The sequence below is a fragment of the Canis lupus genome, chromosome 7 (genome assembly GCF_011100685.1).
Source record: "Canis lupus familiaris isolate Mischka breed German Shepherd chromosome 7, alternate assembly UU_Cfam_GSD_1.0, whole genome shotgun sequence".
In the NCBI taxonomy this organism is placed as follows: Eukaryota; Metazoa; Chordata; class Mammalia; order Carnivora; family Canidae; genus Canis; species Canis lupus.
In genome coordinates this window covers 33252019-33268658 of record NC_049228.1, presented here as the reverse complement: position 1 = coordinate 33268658, position 16640 = coordinate 33252019, and the positions used below count along the sequence as shown (strand labels likewise).

Below are 16640 nucleotides of genomic sequence, written 5' to 3'. Positions count from 1 at the left end.
TGTCATTGGACTTTAACCCCTGTCTAGATCCCTGCAGCAAGCTCTGCTCCAAGATCATTGTCTAGAAGCTGGCCCAAGCTGTCCTATGTAGCCACAGATAGAATTACTTAGTGGTCACTGAGAGCCACTGTGATTCCATTAGGAGGCAATCATCTGGGATTCAACCAGCCTCCTCCCAAGTACTTGAAGAAAATTCTAGTTAAGGATTTTTTTCTCTCAAGTGGCATCAAACCTCTGACTCCTTTCTACAAAGCCCCAGGGCTCTAAATGTCAACTGTCTGGTTGGTGGTAAGTATCCAGGACTCAGTGACCCTCCTCACTCTCTAGTAAGTTCTAATCAGAGGTCCCAGACCACCTTCTCATTAATTAGAGCAATGGAGCAAAGAAGGTGTGAGCAAAACTCTGATACCCCAGACCCCAGTGGAAACCTCGACCTCCACTGGCCATTAACCTGAGGGCAGACAATCCAGGCATGCCTCCTGTCTGTCCACCCTGGGCCACTGGCCCTATGCCAGAACTTCTAGGAGCTCTCCTCTCACATACCAGATTCTTCCTTCTAGTATTGAAGCACAGTACAGTCCTTTTTATTTTTTAAGATTTTATTTATTCATGAGAGACAGAGAGAGAGGCAGAGGGAGAAGTAGGCTCTTCACAGGGAGCCCAGTGTAGGACTCCATCCCAGAACCCCAGGATCACGTACTGAGCCAAAGACAGACTCTCAACTGCTGAGCCACCCGGGCATCCCTACAGTCTTCTTTATGGTCCCTGCTCATAATAAATGTCCCACCTTCTTCCACCTGTCATCCATGGCCTACAGTCCCGCTCATTTACTCAAAGCTTTGGAACTTGGGTTTACAGTTTCCCTCACCATCCCAGTTTATCCCACCATGCATTCTCCTTCCACCAATCTCAAAGGTGCCTGAGCTAGATCCTGTTAACAATCCACACCCTGCAACAAATGGTCCATATCCGTACCTCCTCCCACCTTCTCACTAGTCTCTGAGACATAATTCTTTCTGTCCAAGAAGAATCCTCCCAACCTCCTTCACAGACTTACACTTTCTTGTCTGACATTATCAATTTATGTCATGCACACACTATTGTTATTTTTCTACGTCCACCCTTTTATACTGTATAAACTCAGATTTGTCCCAATTTCAAAATTCCTGCTTTATCTATGTCCTTGTCCAAATGGCCAGAGGTCTCAAAAGAATTGTCTGTATTCACTGTCTCTACTTCTTTCCCTTTTGTTCTATCTACTGCTAGCTGGATCCCACTCTCACTACTGACAATTCTCTCATCAAAACCAGCAAAAACTTCCTAACTGCCTAATTGTATTTCTTCTCTTGACTTTCTGGAACCTTTTCCTCTTTTCTCTTTTTCACTCCTGTCTATTTGACTAATTCTGTAACTGTCACCTGCCATGCCTTCCATTGGTTCCTCTAGGACTGGTGTTTTGAGGATACTCCACTCCCAGATTGCTGTCTTGACCAATGGTCAGTCCTCTATAGTCTACATTGCTTCTAAAAGTGAGTTTGTAACTTCTAGGGACTTGTCTGCTGTGGTCAAGTGGCTCTGCACTGACTAGAAATCTAAACTCCTTGCATAGCATTGATGGCCTTCCAAGACAGTGCTCTTTTCTGACTTTCCATCTTCTCTCCCTGAGCAGCAAGCTCCATCCCTGAGTTCCAGTCCTGATACTGAGCCCCTGATTTTCTCCCTTCCTTTACTTTCTCTTCATTCCAAATGCCTGCTCCATTAAAATAAAAATTGTGATTAATAAAAAGGCCCCAATGGGTCTGGAAGTTTGCATTTCTTACATGCTCTGAGGTGATGCTGGTGGGGCTGTTCCAGACCTCACTTTGAGAAGACTAGAACTTCTTGTTCTAAAAGTGATTTACCTAAGTCAGTCACAGAAGGACAAATAATCCCCTATAATTCCACAGTTATGATTCCATCTTTATGAGGTATCAAAGAATCAGATATATAAAAGCAAGGAGTACAATGGTGGCTACCAGGGGCAAGGGGAGGGGGAAACAGAGTTGCTAGTCAGTGGGTATAGTTTCAGTTGTGCCAAGTGATTAAGTTCTAGCCACTGGCAGGAAAACAGTGTCTATAGTTAACCACGTTATACAACACACTTAAAATCCAATAGAAGGTACATTTCATGTTAAGTGTTCTTACCACACACATGTAAAATGAAAAAGAAACTAGGGCAGCCCTGGTGGCTCAGCAGTTTAGCGCCACCTTCAGCCCAGGGCATGATGCTGGAGACCAGGGATCAAGTCCCATGTTGGGCTCCCTGCATGCAGCCTGCTCCTCCCTCTGCTGTGTCTCTGCCTCTGTCTCTCTGTGTCTCTCATGAATAAATAAATAAATAATCTTTAAAAAAAAAAGAAAAATAAACTAAACTAATTTACCTTTTATTTAAGGTGTCTAAACTCTTGGCCTAGTAGTGTCTGCCATTCAAATGATTTCAATAAAAAATATGTATCTGTGTGAGAAATTTGGCAAGAGGTGGGGGGCGGGGATGGAGATGGATAGTCACAAAATGGGGTAGAATAACACAACAGCAGGTTAACTTGATGTCTAGTCACATACCTTAATTTCTTTTATTATAAGAAAGACTATACATACCAGAGAATATTTATAAACCACAAAGAAGAAAATAAAAGTTCCCATAATCTCACTGCTCAGTATAATTCAGTGATTTATTCATTCAACTATGCATTGATCGTCTACCAGTGGCAGGCACTGAGGAGACAGAGATACACTGCAAAGGAGATATAGTCCATGACTTGACAAGGGCTATCATCTAGATGGAGGGGTAGCAAACTCTGACCCATGGGCCAAATCCAGCCTGCTATTTTGATGAATCTACTCACTAAAACACAGCTGTGCCCATTTATTTATGTATCTTCTGTGGCTAGCTTTACTCTTTAGTAGCATGAAGGAGTAGTTCTTACCATTGAGTAGTTGCAACAGAATCACATGATCAAAAACCCTAAAATATTTTGTCTTTTATAGAAACAAATTTTCCAACTCCTGCTCTAGGGAAAATTGATAACATAGTTTTCTATGCTAAGGGCCTTTTGCAGAATATTCTTAGCTATTTGATGATTTTGAACCCTTTCAAAGTTCTTTTTTCTTTTAATTTGAGAGAGAGAGCATACATTAGCAGAGAGGCAGAAGGAGGGAATCTCAAGCAGACCCCCTGCTGAGCACAGAGCCTAGCTGGGGGCCCAGTCTCACAACCTGGAAATCCTGACCTGAGCCAAAGTCAAAAGTCAGAGACTCAACTGAGCCACCCAGGCACTGCCCACAGTTCTTTTCCTGATTGTTGCCTTTATAAAAAATACATTTTTTTGTATTTGTATTTACTTTGTGGTTACTGAATTTCTTGATTGATTTAATTATAATCATTTATCTGTTGATTAATTTTGATACTATTATAGTTATTTCATATAAAAACAATTTTTTCCTTTCTAGTCTCTACCTCTTTAATTTTTTATGTATTGAACTGGCTAGGATCACCAATATATGTCAAATAGAAATGCTGATAAGCAGTATCCTGTCTCTTTCCTAATCACAAGGGGAGAGTTTAAAACAAACTTTTATGGAAGTACCATTACATTCAAAGGATACATTGTTTTTGGATTTTCTCTACTTTTCTGAGTTTTCATGTTTTATAACTTGACCTTTGTACTTAATATATAAGCATTGTCATTAAATATTATATAATTAAATATTCCTCTATAACATCTTAATACCTATATGGCATTCCATCATAGGCTTAGACCTTTATTTAACCAATCTCCTGGTGTCTTAGATCCATATACATAAGGAAGAGCTTGGGCAAAGGATGGAGGAAGTTTGGACTTCTGGAATAAGGTGCTGGAAGAACTCTGAGGTGACGAAGAACTAGGGAGACATGCAGAGACCCAGAGCTGAATTTTATCCTGAAAGCAATGGAGAAGCAGCTGAAAAATGATTCAATTTGCATTTTTAATAAGTTCTCTAGCTGACTCCTTTAAAGATTTGAGAAAGGAAGCGAGCAAGCTAGCAAGAGTATAAGTGGGAGGATCGGCAGAGGGAGAGGGAGAAGCAGACTCCTCATTGAGCAGGGAGCCCAACTTGGGACTCATCCCAAGAGCCCAGGATTATGACCTGGGCCAAAGGCAGAGCTTAACCGACTGAGTCACCCAGACACCCCCACCCCTGCTGACTCCTTTTAAGTCTTCAGCTCTCCCTAAAAGTTCACCTGATGACTCCCAACTGATGATCGGATTAACCTGTCAGCCAAGATGTTACCAGTCCTCTGGCCACAACCCCACCAGGTCAGTCTCGACATAATGGCACAGCCCAATATGACACACTTTAAATCACTGAAGAACATATAGAAATTTATTGAAAGCTTTTCAGGGATGAAGGAGGGGTTTACACAATATATGGCAGCAAAAACTTATAAATATATTTGAATATTCCCTGCAAAGGGTTTACACAATATATGGCAACAAAAACTTATAAATATATTTGAATATTCCCCGCAAAAGTCCTACTACATATATTAGTGGCCCAAATACTTTTATGAAGACTCTAGCTTTCTCCTTACCACCTCTTCCCTTGGCCCCACCCTAGTGCTCTTCTCTGCATCTCTTGATCTTTTTTCTGTACTATTAATCTGATCATCTAGTAATTCAGTCTTTGTTGACATTTTGGATGTTTGTTCAGGTGGGGAATAAGGGAACAGGAAAGTACAAGGAAGAGAGGACAAAAATATGCAGGGGAAGATAGTAATGGCTTTTGGTTTGCTCTCAGCAATTAATGCTGGAGTCACCACTCATTTTTAGAGTTATAACACGTTATATCCCTCAATTTTACAACTTCTGGTATTTTCACAAATAAAATATTTTAAAGTAAAAAAAAATCTCCCCTCTCCCTCATAGAAGTCATTCTTGATATCTTAAAGAAACCCAAGTGAGACTACACTTAAGATTTATAAGCATGAGCTTGAGTGCCTTTGTCCACTGCTCCTCTGTGTTCAAGTATGTTCTGATGGAATAGAACTCACCAGTGCTTCCAGAGTCCTCCATTAGGCCATTCTTCACATGAATCCTGCAGGGTAGGCAAAGACCCCACTTTCCTTTCTCAGCCTCTTCCTTAAACTGTTGCATGCAGTCCAAAAAAGCCATCATTGCCTGGTCAAACTTGAGGTCCAAGCAAGTGCTCTGCCTCATGATGCAGAACAATGGCAGCTCAACAGGGTCATTTGTTAAAGACTTCAAATAGGACCGGTTTCCACAGGGAATGAGTTGATACCTCCGAAACTCCAGCCCAATCTTGTTGGATAGGGCAAGGAGCAACAAAGCTGTCTGTCCCCAAGCCATGTTAATCTCCTTCCAGCTCACAGGGACAGTGGGGAGGCAGCCCAATCTGAAGCTATTGATGATGCCCACAGGGCCATCATACCTGATCTCAAAGGTGGCACTGAAGACACTGGTCTTCTTCAGCCTGCCCCACTGGATTTGGGCATGTCTCAGCTGCCTTTCCATGCTCTTCAGCTCATCCTGCAGTTCCAGTTGCTGCCATTTCAAGTTGCTGTAGTCCTTCCAGTACTGCTTGTCCTGTTGTTCCAGCATCTCAGTCTCTGCCTGGGCTGCCTCAAGATCCTCTGCAACTCTTTCTTGTTTATTCTCCACCTCCTTCAGCTCTTGGACCAGCCTTGCCTCCTCCAGCTCCAGGCCCTCCAGTTCCTCCTGCAGTGTCTTCATCTCCTCCTCACATATTCTCCCCCTCCAATATTTGTAGTGCTCGTTCTCAGAGTCTACAATAATGAGTTGAGTATCCAGCACCTCTAAAAGTTTGTCAGTACAGTCTTCACATAGGGGGTGATCCACATATTTTTCACCAGTGAGGATGTCAAAAATGTCCCTGGTAGTGTTCTGGATGTTACTGAGTGTTCTTGCAGAGTCAAACTTCCCAAGCAAGATGAAGTTCTTAGGACTGTCCCCGAACATCTTGCCATCTCCAGGGAGGGTAGAGCAGGAGGCATCTGGCAGCTTTTCAGTATCTATCTCCACCTTGGAGGTAGGGCCACGTACCAGGGTTTCTCTTGGCTCCTGCTGAGCTGACGTGAATGTGGAAGCTGCAGGTCTTTGGGTGGTCTCAAGGCCCAAGGTCCCCGTGGACTGGCTCAGCCTCATGGGCTGCCTGCAGCCCTGGCAGATGAAGCGGATAGAAGACATGGTGAAGGCTTCAGCTCTTACTCTGATTCCACGTTTCCTCTGGTCCCCACTTACTTATCCATTTATATCTTTTTTAAGCTTCTTTAAAGTAGTGATTCTTTTAAAATGCGTATTTCATCTTGTCACTCTTCTCCTTAAAACCTTACATTGATACCCTCCTTAGATACCTTTAGGCCTCCTTTAGCTCCTTTTAGACAAATGATTCTTTCTAAAAGGAAAATCTGATCATCTCACTTTGTCCTTTAACATTTCCAAGATGTATCTTAAGAGTAATCTTTATAAACTAAGCTTTCATCATGGTACTTCCCTCCTTAAAATGGTATTACACTCTTATCTTACCTTAAAATTAAATCCCATCATCTTAACCTGACACCAAGGCCTCTGCTCATGTTCCCACCTATTTCTCTCCCAATTTCCTGCTGCCTTCACCCATGGGCTTCTCTATGGTCCCTTGAGTGATGGATGGAAATCATCTATTATACAAAGTATGCCTTTCTTACCCTGATACTTCTCCCCAAAGTATTGGGGAATAGCAGAATAAGTTTGGAATTGCTTTTGATGTCATAGTTAATCCTGAGTCCTGATTCATCCTTGGGAGTAGAATGGCAAAGTATATTCATTGCTAAAGGCTAAATCTCATTTTAAGTACCCATCCACCAAATGTCCACCAAAACCAAACAAATCAAAGCCACACCTAGCTTTGAGCTTGAACCAGCCTAGACAGATGATGCTCCAAATAAACTAAGGAACACAGTGGCAGAGTACAGACTGTTTCAGACTCTGGTTTATCTAACTGAGTGATGGCCTTCAGGATAATCCAGAATCCAACTGTGGAGCCTTCCTTTAGTGAAGGAATGAGTGGAAGTGAGTGTCACTTTTAGTTGGGAAGGAAATCTCTTATTTCTGGAGATCTTCCTTCCAATTCTTACCTCTTCATCCCAAGGTCTCCTTTGGGAAGATTAGGGGGAGCCCAAGAGTGAGGATTCTATGGGTTAGAGGGTATAAGGGACTGGGGTTTTATGCACTACTGTATTGCCAGCACTTAGATGAATTACCTTATCCCTCTTCCCTTTCCAACTTTTGCTCCTTTTTTGGGGCCTTTTCACACACCTCCAGGGAAGATTTGTCTGTACCTTCTATCTCCAATTCCTCTCCTTCCATTCTCTCTTAAACTCACCATGATTCAACTTTAATCTCAGCAATCTATAGAAAGTCCTCATATCAAGGTCACAGATGTTACCTATGTTGTTAAATTTAATCTTGGTGGAATAGGAAGAAAGATCTTTAGCCAAAAGCGAGTATGAGGAAGAGATGTGAGAGTCACCTAGGTGAGCAGGAGAGTGAATGGAGGAGAGAAGTGGTATGATTGCTCTTCACTTGTAAAAGTACACATGGGACTTGCTGTAATGATTAAGTGTACATTTTTGTCCAGCCACTCACCTCCATGGGTTTGTCAAGCAAGCAAGACTAAGCCAGGGAGGCAGGAGAGAAGATGCCAGCAGGGAAGTAGTTAGGAAGGTTGACTGCAATATATACTGGGAAAGAACGGGGATGGGAGGGAGACACAGGGAAAAGGTGGAAGAGTTGATGTACTTCTGTTCTGGGAGGTTGAGGGGGTGTTGGAGTCAGGATATTAGGAGACCAAATGAGTAAATACAGGAGGTAGCCAGAGGGTGTGCATAAAATGGATACAACAGAGGACTTACTCCCTGCAGTCCATAATCATCTTTCATCTCCCCATCCTGAAACAAATGACCTTTGTTTGGCTCCTCCAGGCATATGGCACAGTATTCTGGAGCCAGAGGGACTTAGATTCTAATCTTGATTATTTAACAGATTATTTAGCCCCTTTGATGCTCAGATTCTTCATTTGAAAATGAATGAAACAGAAGCCATCATAAGAGGATTGTTTGATGAGTAACCAAGATGATGTTTGGAACCTCAAACAGCATTAGTTTCCTCTGACTCCCAGTCTCCAATATGGCTGGTCCTGGCTTTCTCCTCCTTGTGCACCTTAAACTTCTCAAAAGAGAAGTTCACTACTTCTCACTGTTTCCAGTCCTCATCAAACCTCTTTCAACCTCTGCAGTCTGGCATCTGTCTCCATAATTAATGGGATAAAATGGTTCTTGCTAAGGTCAGCTATTAATTAAGTAGCACACCCCAAAGCATCTTTTCTGTTCTCTTCTGAATTGGTGCTCATTCTTTAACATTTGACGTGATTAGGATACCTGGGTGGCTCAGCAGTTGAGCATCTGCCTTTGGCTCAGTGCATGATCCCGGGTCCAGGGATCGAGTCCCACATCGGGCTCCCCGTGAGGAACCTGCTTCTCCCTCTATGTCTCTGCTTGTCTCTGTGTATCCTTCATGAATACATAAATAAATCTTAAAAAAAAAAATTCAAGGCTTTGTATACCCATGTTCATAGAAGCCTCATTCATCATAGCCAAAAGGTAAAAGAAAACTGCATGCCCATCAATGAATAAATGGAATGGATAAACAAAATGTGGTATATATATATATATGCACACACACACAGTAGATATACAGTAGAGTATTATTCAGTCTTAAAAAGGAAAGAAATTCTGACTCATGCAAGAATCTGGACATTTGAGGCTGTTATGCTAAGTGAAATAACCCAATCACAAAAAGACAAATATTCATGATTCCACTTAAATGAAGTACCTAGAGTAGCTAGTGTGGAGGCCGAGAAAAATTAAGGCCATCCCACCTAAAGTTTAGCATTAGCACAAGTACAGCCATCTTAGGCCCCTGTGAATAAGAGCTGAACTTTACAGAAAAAACTGCAGAATGTCCTCAATGTCCTCGGCAGGTAATCCCATATCAGAAAGACAACAGAGCTCAGAATTGCCCTCAGCAGAGAATCCCATATCAGAAAGAAAACAGAGCCCACGCCCATGGTAGAAAATCCCCTAGACCAGCCTAATTCTTCCATCCCTTCTGGAAATCCCCTAGACCAGCCTATAAAAAACTCAGCTGTAATCCACTTCGGGGTCCAAGTCCCTGCTCCACTGTGTTGGGTATACTTGGACCCAGGCTCGAGCTTGCTAATAACCCTCGTGTGTTTGCATCCGTGTCGGCTCCTTGGTGGTTTCTCGGATTCGCAATCTTGGGCACAACAGCTAGATACAATTTATAGAGAAAGAAAGTAGAACAGTGGTTGCCAGGGGTTGGGGGAAGAAAGGTCCTCTATAAATCATTGTGATATTGTGATTTACACACACACACACATATATTTGTCTTCTAAATTCATGCCACAAAACTCCTAACCCGTGGAATTTCCTAGGCAAAGAGAGGGATCAAGGTGTCTTTTGTTATGTTAATGAAGCAACTATCCGAAAGCTAAAGTTGAGGGCTGATTATCAGGAGAACCAGCCATGTGATTGGAGGGTTGGAACTTTTAGCTCCACCCCCTGACCTCCAGGAGGGGAGTGAGGCTGGAGATTAAATCAATGACCAATGGCAGGTAATTTAATCAACTGTGTTTATGTAATGTAGTCTCCATGAAAACCTAAAAAAGGAGTTGGCTCAGAGAAGTTCTGGGTTGGTGAACATGTGGCAATGTGGGGAGAGTGGTAATCCTGGAGAGGGCATGGAAGCTCAACAACCTTCCCACATACCTTGCTCTATGCATCGCTTTCATCTGACTCATTCCTAAATTATATCCTTTTATAACAAATTGGCAATCTAGTAAGTAAATGTTTTCCTGAGATCTGTTAGCTGCTCTGGCAAATGAATCAAATCTGAGGAGGGGTCCAAGGAATTATTTGGTCACAAGTCCAGATGATAACCTGGACTTGAAGTAATTGGCATCTGAAGTGGGGAATTTCCCAGTTGGTGTCAGAATTGCTTCGTGTGAGGAAAAAAAACACACTGGAACTGGGAGCAGAATGCTAGTTGGTGTTAGAGTATTCAGGTGATAGTGTTTAATGGGTGCAGAGTCTTAGTTTGGAAAGATGAAAAGTTCTGGAAATGATGATGGTGGTGATGTTTGCATATGTGGGGAGGAAAAACTATTCTACCCTTCAAATTCTTCTGGCAGGCCTAAGAATTAAATTGACATGACAGATTAACTGGAGAAGATAACATTTAATTTCATAAGTAAGGAAAATCAACAAAAACATGAAATTCCAAACACAGGCAAAAATGAGGTATATATGTTGTCCTGAACTAAGGAGAAGGAATTGGGGTCTGGGATTTCCAAGGGAAAGAAAGCAATATGCAGGAAGATGAAAAGGGGTAAATGTTTGGTAAACAAATGTTTGCTGGGCTTTTCAGAAACAGAGAAATTTTTAACAAATAGATTGCTAAAATTCATCCTCCCTGTCTACTATTCCTCATTCATATTATACTGCAGTTGTCTATGGTGATCGCTCCCATCCTGGAGCAGGTACTCCAAATAAATTTTTTTAGAAATTTGGGAGAAGGTTGAAATTTCTTAAGACTTTTGGTCCTTGGGCAGTCCCGGTGGTGCAGCGGTTTAGCGCCACCTGCAGCCCAGGGTGTGATCCTGGAGACCCAGGATCGAGTCCCACATCAGGCTCCCTGCATGGAGCCTGCTTCTCCCTCTGCCTGTGTCTCTGCATCTCTCTCTGAATGAATAAATAAATAAATCTTAAAAAAAAAAAAAAAAGACTTTTGATCCTTGATGGTTTTCATTTCAAGAGAATCTGCATGCTGAAGTGACACTTCCAGGGTGATTCATTCTGAACTCCACACAATGTAAGTGTACTTAATACCAATGCACACTTAAAAATTGTAAAGATGGTATTTTATCAACATTAAAATATAATGAAAGAAATTAAAGGGCCTTTCTAAAGTGACTCTCTCTCTGCAGTGTCCTTGGGGTAATAAGATAGCTATTAGGAACTTTCCTAGAGATTTAAAATGTCCTGGGACTCTCAGATGGGCTCAAAGTACAAGATCCATCATAAACTAGAAAAAATAGAGCTCAAAAATGCTAAGCAAATATGCCTCTGTTTGCTATGATTAAAATGAAAAAAAAAATCTGTTATGTGTCTCTTACCACTGTTTAAAAACCTCAACGTTGCATTGGCGTATGGGCCTCAGAACCTCCACAGACTTTGGCTGTGGCCTCACAGTGGCCAGTGTGGGAACGCCAGGTGTTTTACGACTGCAGAGGGCCAGGCCCAGATGTTACTGCAGGCCCAGACGTGACTCACTCAGGATGGGAAGGCAATGCTCATAGTTACAGAAGAGCCCAGATTTCTGGTTCACATAAGAAACTTTTAAAGGGAATTTTAAGCTTTATTTCATTTTGCTTTGCTTTGCTTCCTTGCAAGGAAGACTTCAGGGAAGTTAATCATGACAAGCCAAAATGGGAATATTTTTTTTTTCAAGACTCAGACCATCAAAAGAGCCAAGATACTGGCTTTCTTTCCCAGGTCAGATGCTGATTTAGAAGTCATCTCCACTCATAGTCTGCTTAGTTAAATTCTGTGAAACTGGGATCCCTGGGTGGTGCAGCGGTCTGCCTTCAGCTCAGGTCATGATCCTGGAGACCCGGGATCGAGTCCCACATCGGGCTCCCTGCATGGAGCCTGCTTCTCCCTCTGCCTGTGTCTCTGCCTCTCTCTCTCTCTCTCTCTCTCTCTCTCATGAATAAATAAATAAAATCTTAAAAAGAAAAAAACTCAAAACTCTGTGAAACGGGTGCAATGCTAGCAATTAAACATTGCTCACAATAGTTGGTTGTGGGCAAAGACATCTGCACTATGCCCCCTCAGTGTTCTGCACAGTGTGTAGTATCAAGTAAGTGTTCAGTAAACCATTGCTAGATTCTGCATGCATTACTAATGCATTGAAGTGCTCAGTCTGAGAGACTGGTGCTCCCACCTCCTGCCACTCCCCACTATTTCTATCTAAAGCCATGCCAGAAAAATAAAATATAATATAGATTTAAAAATCTGTAATGAAATATAAATATAAAAAATCTAAAATAAAATATAGATTTATGCAGAGCTAACTTGTTCATATAAAATAAATATTCTCTATTTGCAAAAAGATTCACAGAATTCCTACAAATAGATTGCTGGCTAATGTGCATTACTGAACATTAACACTTTATAATCAATATTAAAATGTTGGGAGTCAATGCCAGTTGAAGGGCAGAATGTTCCAAGTCAATCTACCCGTGAAGATTGATCTCTTTCACCTGTGCATTGGCACATGCATCCATTGGTCTCAGCAGATGTCACTTGACATATTTACCCCTCCACTAGACTATATGCCTCTTGAGAATATTGTTGAAATCCATCTTGTATCTTTAACATTCATTCATCCATTCTGTTCCTTCTTTTCCTTTTTTTTTTTTTTTTTTTTTTTTTTTATATTGCTATGGAAGGGCTTCCAGATACCATGACTCTAACTCAAATAATCCTGTACAGGGGACAGCTCATTCTAAAATATACTGGTAATTTTTTTTTTTCAAAGAACCGCATGCTAATCATAATGATTTGATAATTGAACTAAAAATCTAGGAGTATCCATTTATTGCACATACTGGATTGCTATCCTTTGTCACAGGAGTGTCTTTAGAAATTGCTGCTGATGATATATCATTGCCACACAAGAAAACTGTGAGGATCACCCACTCCCCAAGTCCATGGCTATATGAACATGGAAAGCACGATCATCAATATTTGGGCTCAGGCATTAATTCTCATCATCCTCATAATCATTAGCAAGGAGAGGAAGGTCCTCAGAAAGCAGTTGAAGTCTTGATGCCTTAAACCAGTCCCTTCAAGATCATGAATGCTCACAGGCAGGACTGTATTTTATATGTAAGGACAAACTAGCAGGAGACAAACTGCTGCCTGCCCCTGGATAATACCCACTGCTTTTGATGTTCTCATTGATGCCACAGGCCCCATTTCATATATTTTTCCACAGTCTAAGACTAAATTAATATAACTGCCCACTTATAGCCTTTTCTAGGATTTAGGACATTTGGTGGCCTAAAGATTTCTTCTACTCTGTTATGGTTCAGTGGAAGATCTCTGGCCCAAGATTCAGGAGGCTTGATTTCTGATCATAATTAACTATAGACAGTTTTTCTCTGTACTTCAGTTTTCTTATTTGTAAAATAAGGGATGTGGAGCAAGTGATATTCAAAGTCCTTACAACATCACTTATTATAAATTTCCCATCTCTTGTTAGGCTAGGTTGCCAACTAGTTCTTGTCCCTACCCCATACTCCCTCCTAACCTCCACAATAATATCACTGAAAAATAATTTGAGAACTAGAATGTATTAAATGCATAAGCTTATACCCAAAGATAGCCAGGTGATATAACCATATGACTATGGACTACGTTTTCACTTATTTTGGTAGTTTGGGCTCAGTGGTTATGTTTGAGACGCTTTTTCAAGGACAAAGAAGTTGGTTATTGTTGTCATATTCTTGTCTACACACTCACAATGGGCCTAGGAATCACAGCTCAGAATGGATTGGAATGGTGGGAAATTGTGTGGACCTAGGGCCGGTGGAAATCACAGAAAAGGAAGGAAGAGGGGGCCACCACCAGCTGTCAGGGCACAAGTTAAGTGTCATGGCACTTGGAAGAGTGAGGTGAGGGTCTGGAAAAGACAAGGAAATAGAGACTCATGGGATGCTCAGGGTACTAAGACTGGGATGGAGGCCAACGTTGTTGGGGCCAGTGTGATCACTGGCCAGCTGGCTTGACATTCAAATTTGGGCTGGCAACAATACTGGTTCATCATCCTCACCATTGGTTCACTGAATCCTGCACTTCTGGTTCACTTCTTACCTGACATGTTCCTGGCTTAGTGTGGCAATTGTATTATTGTCAAGCAAATATTCATCCTTCTCTCCTCTAGTGGGAATTATTTTGGACCATGGACTTTGGGCTGAAGTGACAGCATGCTAGTTCCAACACCAAAAGTCTCCTAGCCCTCTGGTGCTCCTGTCTTCCACAATGAGAATAGCATATCCTATGGAGGATCTCTCTTTCTGCTTCCATCCCCAGGTAAGAAGGCATCTGGAGCACAGCCCAGCCAACCTGCAAAACTCCAAGTAAGAAATACATGCTTGGGTTATAAAACCATTGAAACTTGGGATTTATTATCACAACAATGTGAATCTTTCTGAAACAAGCAACAGGATCTCAGGTGAGTATCAGAATCCCTCAGGTGGCTGGGCTTTGGGCCTAGGCATATTTGACATCAAACCCAAAACCATGCTCTATATTAAAACATGACTGACTCTGGTCTTTGATGAGTAAAGCAATAGCTGACTTAGGATGAAAAAATGACCTTAGAGAAAATGCTAACTGAATATTCCCTCAGTAGCCCTGGTATAAGAGCCCCATATCCTCCCAGGAGTGGACATCCTGATGGGAGCTCTGCATCGGCAATGCAGCCTTAGAGGCTATAAGGATGCAAATGGCGGGCCCTTCTCTCCTTCTCCCCACCTGTGTACATACACAGTATAGTTAGAAAGAGACACAGACCAGCATCCTGGAGAAAATACGATCAGGCTGCTCCAGTACCTTCAGGGAGAGTGGAAACAATGTGATCCCATCTGACAAAAGCCTTGGCTCCTCTCCTCTCGTGAGTCACCCTTGCAGGTGTTTGCAACCCTTGGGATGAAAAATGATGCTCTGGAATAAAGAAGCATTGCAGGGTTTACTAATCCCTTACCACTGGAAAGTAGGAAAGGGAAAAATATGGAACATGGAATGGAAAGCCAGTTTGGAAATCAGCTGGGGGAGGACAGCATGTCTTCACAGAGTCATCTGGAAAAGGTAGTTGCAATATATTTTTCAAAGATCCTGAGTATTTTTTTGTTTTCCAAATATACTGCATTCAGGGTCAGACTGGCCCTGAAGGCAGTTCAACATGGCCCTCTGGCCCAGGAAGAAACTCCTCTGACAGTGTTCAACCTCCTCCTGCCCTGTCACTCTAGTGTCTGGGAATTTACCCAGTCTTACCCCTCATCAACGTTGGAAGACCATTCTCGGTTAGGCAGTACTGGGAGTTTTCTTCTCTCTAGAACATGCTGAACCCTCCTCCTGAGTCTGTGCCCTCATCTTCCCAGCTGGCTCTGCAAGCCCAGAAGGCTGATGATCATATCTTGGGCCTTTGGCTTTACCTCCCCAAGAAGGCCTTTCTGTGCAGTGGGTCTCCCCAGACACCCTCCCTAAGAGCACCTTTACCAAACTTAATGCCATCTACAGTGACTTGTGGTTCAGCTGTTGATCATGTCTCTCCATCACAATGGGAGCACTGTCAAGTAAGCAACTGCCAAGCTTGCTCATCCCTGAGGCTCTGGTGCCTGGCACCTCACAAGCTCACTGTGTGAATGACTGATTGCACCTTTGTATCATCTCTGAAAGCCAACTATCATTTTGCTATTAACTGCTGAGTTCTGTCCCAATTCTTCTTTTTTTTTTTTTAATTTTTATTTATTTATGATAGTCACACACAGAGAGAGAGAGAGAGGCAGAGACACAGGCAGAGGGAGAAGCAGGCTCCATGCACTGGGAGCCCGACATGGGATTCGATCCCGGGTCTCCGGGATCGCGCCCTGGGCCAAAGGCAGGCGCCAAACTGCTGCGCCACCCAGGGATCCCCCAATTCTTCTTTAAAAATGCTGCTTGGGGGATCCCTGGGTGGCGCAGCGGTTTGGCGCCTGCCTTTGGCCCAGGGCGCGATCCTGGAGACCCGGGATCGAATCCTACATTGGGCTCCCGGTGCATGGAGCCTGCTTCTCCCTCTGCCTGTATCTCTGCCTCTCTCTCTCTCTCTCTCTCTCTGTGTGTGTGACTATCATAAATAAAAAAAATTAAAAAAAAAAAATGCTGCTTGGGGTGCCTGGGTGGCTCAGTCAGCTAAGCATCCAACTCCTGATTTTGGTTCAGGTCATGATCCTGATCAGAGGGTCATGAGATCAAGCCCCACATTTGATGCTCAGCACCTGGAGTCTGCTTGAGATTCTCTCTCTGTGCACCCCCCCCCCCCGGCTCTTTTTCTTTCAAATAAACAAAAATAAATAAAATCTTTTTTAAAATATTGCTTAATTTTATCACATAAGTAATACATGAAAATTTATCAGTACAGAGAATTCAGGTCCTTCTGAGAAAAGGTGAAACAGAGCAAGTCCACCTTTCCTTCTTCTCTCCCTCTAGACCCTCTCCCTTCCCCAGGTAAACTCCGCAAGTTTTTGTTCTCTTTTGTCTAACTGCGATATTGTAATTTATAATAAATATATATTTGATATATATATATAATATTTTTTTTCACAGAGCTTTATGCTTTTTATTTTATAGCCTTTCAACTCCCATGTGAAGTAGAACAGATATGTTACAGAGAAGTGACTCACCTACATCTAAC

General features: G+C 42.3%; 1 protein-coding gene across 11 annotated transcripts in view; it reads right to left on the bottom strand.

Moving 5' to 3' along the window:
• Positions 1-15468, bottom strand: part of BECN2 (beclin 2) — a 38652-nt gene extending 23184 nt beyond the window's left edge. For 2 of the 11 annotated variants that reach the window (XR_005362183.1, XM_038542700.1), the window contains exons 1-4: positions 15239-15468; positions 14798-14908; positions 14057-14316; positions 5072-6218 (exon numbers count right to left, since the gene is read on the bottom strand). Coding sequence is in view for 7 of the 11 variants with exons in the window: in XM_038542700.1 (XP_038398628.1) it covers positions 5072-6203 (1132 nt within the window). In the remaining 4 variants the exon portion in view is untranslated. The other 9 variants (XR_005362184.1, XR_005362185.1, XM_038542701.1 and 6 more) reach the window with 8 other exon arrangements.
• Between the last annotated feature and the right edge of the window lie 1172 nt (positions 15469-16640).